The sequence below is a fragment of the Corvus brachyrhynchos genome, unplaced genomic scaffold (genome assembly GCF_000691975.1).
Source record: "Corvus brachyrhynchos isolate BGI_N302 unplaced genomic scaffold, ASM69197v1 scaffold114, whole genome shotgun sequence".
Lineage (NCBI taxonomy): Eukaryota > Metazoa > Chordata > Aves > Passeriformes > Corvidae > Corvus > Corvus brachyrhynchos.
In genome coordinates this window covers 5,002,566-5,004,859 of record NW_008238337.1, presented here as the reverse complement: position 1 = coordinate 5,004,859, position 2,294 = coordinate 5,002,566, and the positions used below count along the sequence as shown (strand labels likewise).

Below are 2,294 nucleotides of genomic sequence, written 5' to 3'. Positions count from 1 at the left end.
CTCAGCAGAGCAGGGCTGTCCCCTTCCCACCCCCCACACGCTGCCCCAGGCGCACCCCGTGCGGGACGGCCCCGGTGCCCGGCACAGCACCAGGCCCCATCCCGGGGCACCCCTACAGTGCTGGGACCATGCTCAGGGCTCTCCTGATCACAGAAGGAGACTGTGGACTCCAGGACCTCCTGTGATCCCCCTGGTGAAGGCAGAACCCCGTGCCTATGCCTGCTGGAGAACCTTCCAGCGGCTCCTCTCCTGGCCCTGCCCACCCACCCCACTGAGAGTCCCCATTCCCGGGGTGGGTTGTGGGTGCCCATATCCATGCCTCCCTCTAACCTGCTGCTGGTGCCCTGTCACAGACTTGAGCCCACCACCGCGATGTCTGAGACCACAAAACCCGCTCCCGGCCAGGCTGCGGATGAGAAGGAGAAGGCGGCTCCTGCGCCAACTCCATCCCTCGACCCTGCTCCTGTCGCAAACAGCAAGGGCGAGGAGCCCTCCCCAGAAGCCTTCAGGGTAAGCCCTGTGGCTCCCCACGCACAGGGACACGTTCCGGGCTGAGGGACAGGGGCAGCATCTCTTGGACAGGAGGAGATTGTTCTGGGGGAAGGAGTGTGGAAGGGTGGGTGATGCCATCCCTCTCTGCTCTGTCCCTCCGACAGCACGCACAGGATTTGGGCAGCTGCTGCAGGAGGAACAGTCTGAGGGTCCCTTGGCCAGGACAGCTGGTTGGGGACCACAGGCTTTGGAAGTGCTCTCCCTTGGGCTGTGGTGTCAGGGCTGACTGCTGCCACCTGCTCCCTCTGGTCACCTGCTGCATGCAGGGGTCCTGTGGGGTGGTGGAGGGGATACTGGGGGTGGCAGGGCCAGCAATGAATTGCCACAGTGATGCCAGGTCAGCGTGCCTCCAAGGCACTGCAGCAGGGCAGGCACGAGGGGCGATGCAAGGGCTCCGGTGACACCGTGCCAGGCAGAGAAGGCCACAGCGCAGATGGAGCACCTGGAGAAGCAGCTCCTTCCTGCCAGTGTGGGCACCAGCAGCAGCAAAAGCAGGGGCAGGATGAGGCCATCTTGGAGCAGGAACAGCTGTTGGGGGGAACCTGCCTGCGCTCAGCCTGTGCTGCTCACACACAGAGCCCAGCTCAGCTTGGGCAGGCACCAGATCCGAGAAGCTGCAGGAAGGCTTGGAGAGCCAAGGGAGACACATGGAGCAGGGGGCTCAGGCATGCAGGGTCACACAGCGCAAGCCTGCCCTCCCTGAGCATGCCTGTCCTCATCCAACCTTTCCTTGCACCCCCAGATCGTCGTCTTCGACCAGGAGAACTTCCAGGGCAGGCAGATGGAGTTCACTGCCGAGTGCCTGAACCTGGCTGACCGTGGCTTCGACCGGGTGCGCAGCGTCATTGTCACCTCTGGACCGTAAGTGACCCCGGCCATGGAGGGGGCTGTGTCCCTCGGGATGTCCCCAGCGGGGGGGGACACAGCCCTGGAGGCACCCTGGGCACCATGTGACGTGCAGGGGCATTTCCCTGCCGCCTGGGCAGAGCGGAGCAGGGCCAGCACAGGAGCAGAGCGGGCATCCCGGATCTCCTCCAAGGAGAACAGGAGGAGATGGGTGGGAAGGATGCCAGGGCCACATGCAAAGCAAAGGGCACCAGAGGCAAAGCTGAGGGCCCAGGAGAGGTGTCCCTCAGATCACAGCTGTCCATGGAATACAAGGGACCTTCAGATTTTATAGAAGGTGAAATGAGGTGGGATCCTTGGCCCAGGCTGGAGCAGGCAGGGGTGGGCAGGGATAGGCACACGCCTGCACCCAGGCAGCTGAGCAGCAACAAGGGGCCTGGGCAGGTCTCAAAGCCGTGGGAACAGTTGACACAGGCAGGGACAAAAATGATCCCCAAAGCAGATAACTGAGCAGACGGATGATCTCCATGTTGAAAGAGCATCCCACGGCGCCGTGCCCAGCTGGAAACGGCGTGCCCAGGAATGCAGGGGGGCTGGTAGTGCTGTGGGGAGGATGCACAGGACATGGCTTGTCCTGACAGCATCCTTGAGGGACTGGGAGGGTGATCTGTGGTCACCTGGAATGACTTTTTCATTAGGAACCCAGAATATCCAACTCTTCTTAAAACAAAAGGGAGATGGAGCAGCCTGGAAGGAGCTCAGATGTGATGCCTGGGAAGCTGCACTAGACATAGAAAGGGTGAAACTGGGAGGACAGAGAACTTGGGTGTCATTGGGGTCCTCAGAAGCTTCTTGAGAGGCACCGATGGGACTCTGCACCCACAAATGTACTTAGG

At 61.9% G+C, this 2,294-nt stretch overlaps 1 protein-coding gene across 1 annotated transcript in view; it reads left to right on the top strand.

The window, feature by feature from the left end:
- Positions 1 to 338: 338 nt before the first annotated feature.
- The window catches only part of CRYBB1 (crystallin beta B1), a 3,735-nt gene continuing 1,779 nt past the window's right edge, over positions 339 to 2,294 (top strand). Inside the window, exons 1-2 of the mRNA XM_008634082.2 lie at positions 339 to 510; positions 1,295 to 1,413. Of these exons, the coding sequence (XP_008632304.1) occupies positions 373 to 510; positions 1,295 to 1,413 (257 nt within the window). The 5' untranslated portion in view covers positions 339 to 372. The remainder of the gene's footprint in view (positions 511 to 1,294; positions 1,414 to 2,294) is intronic.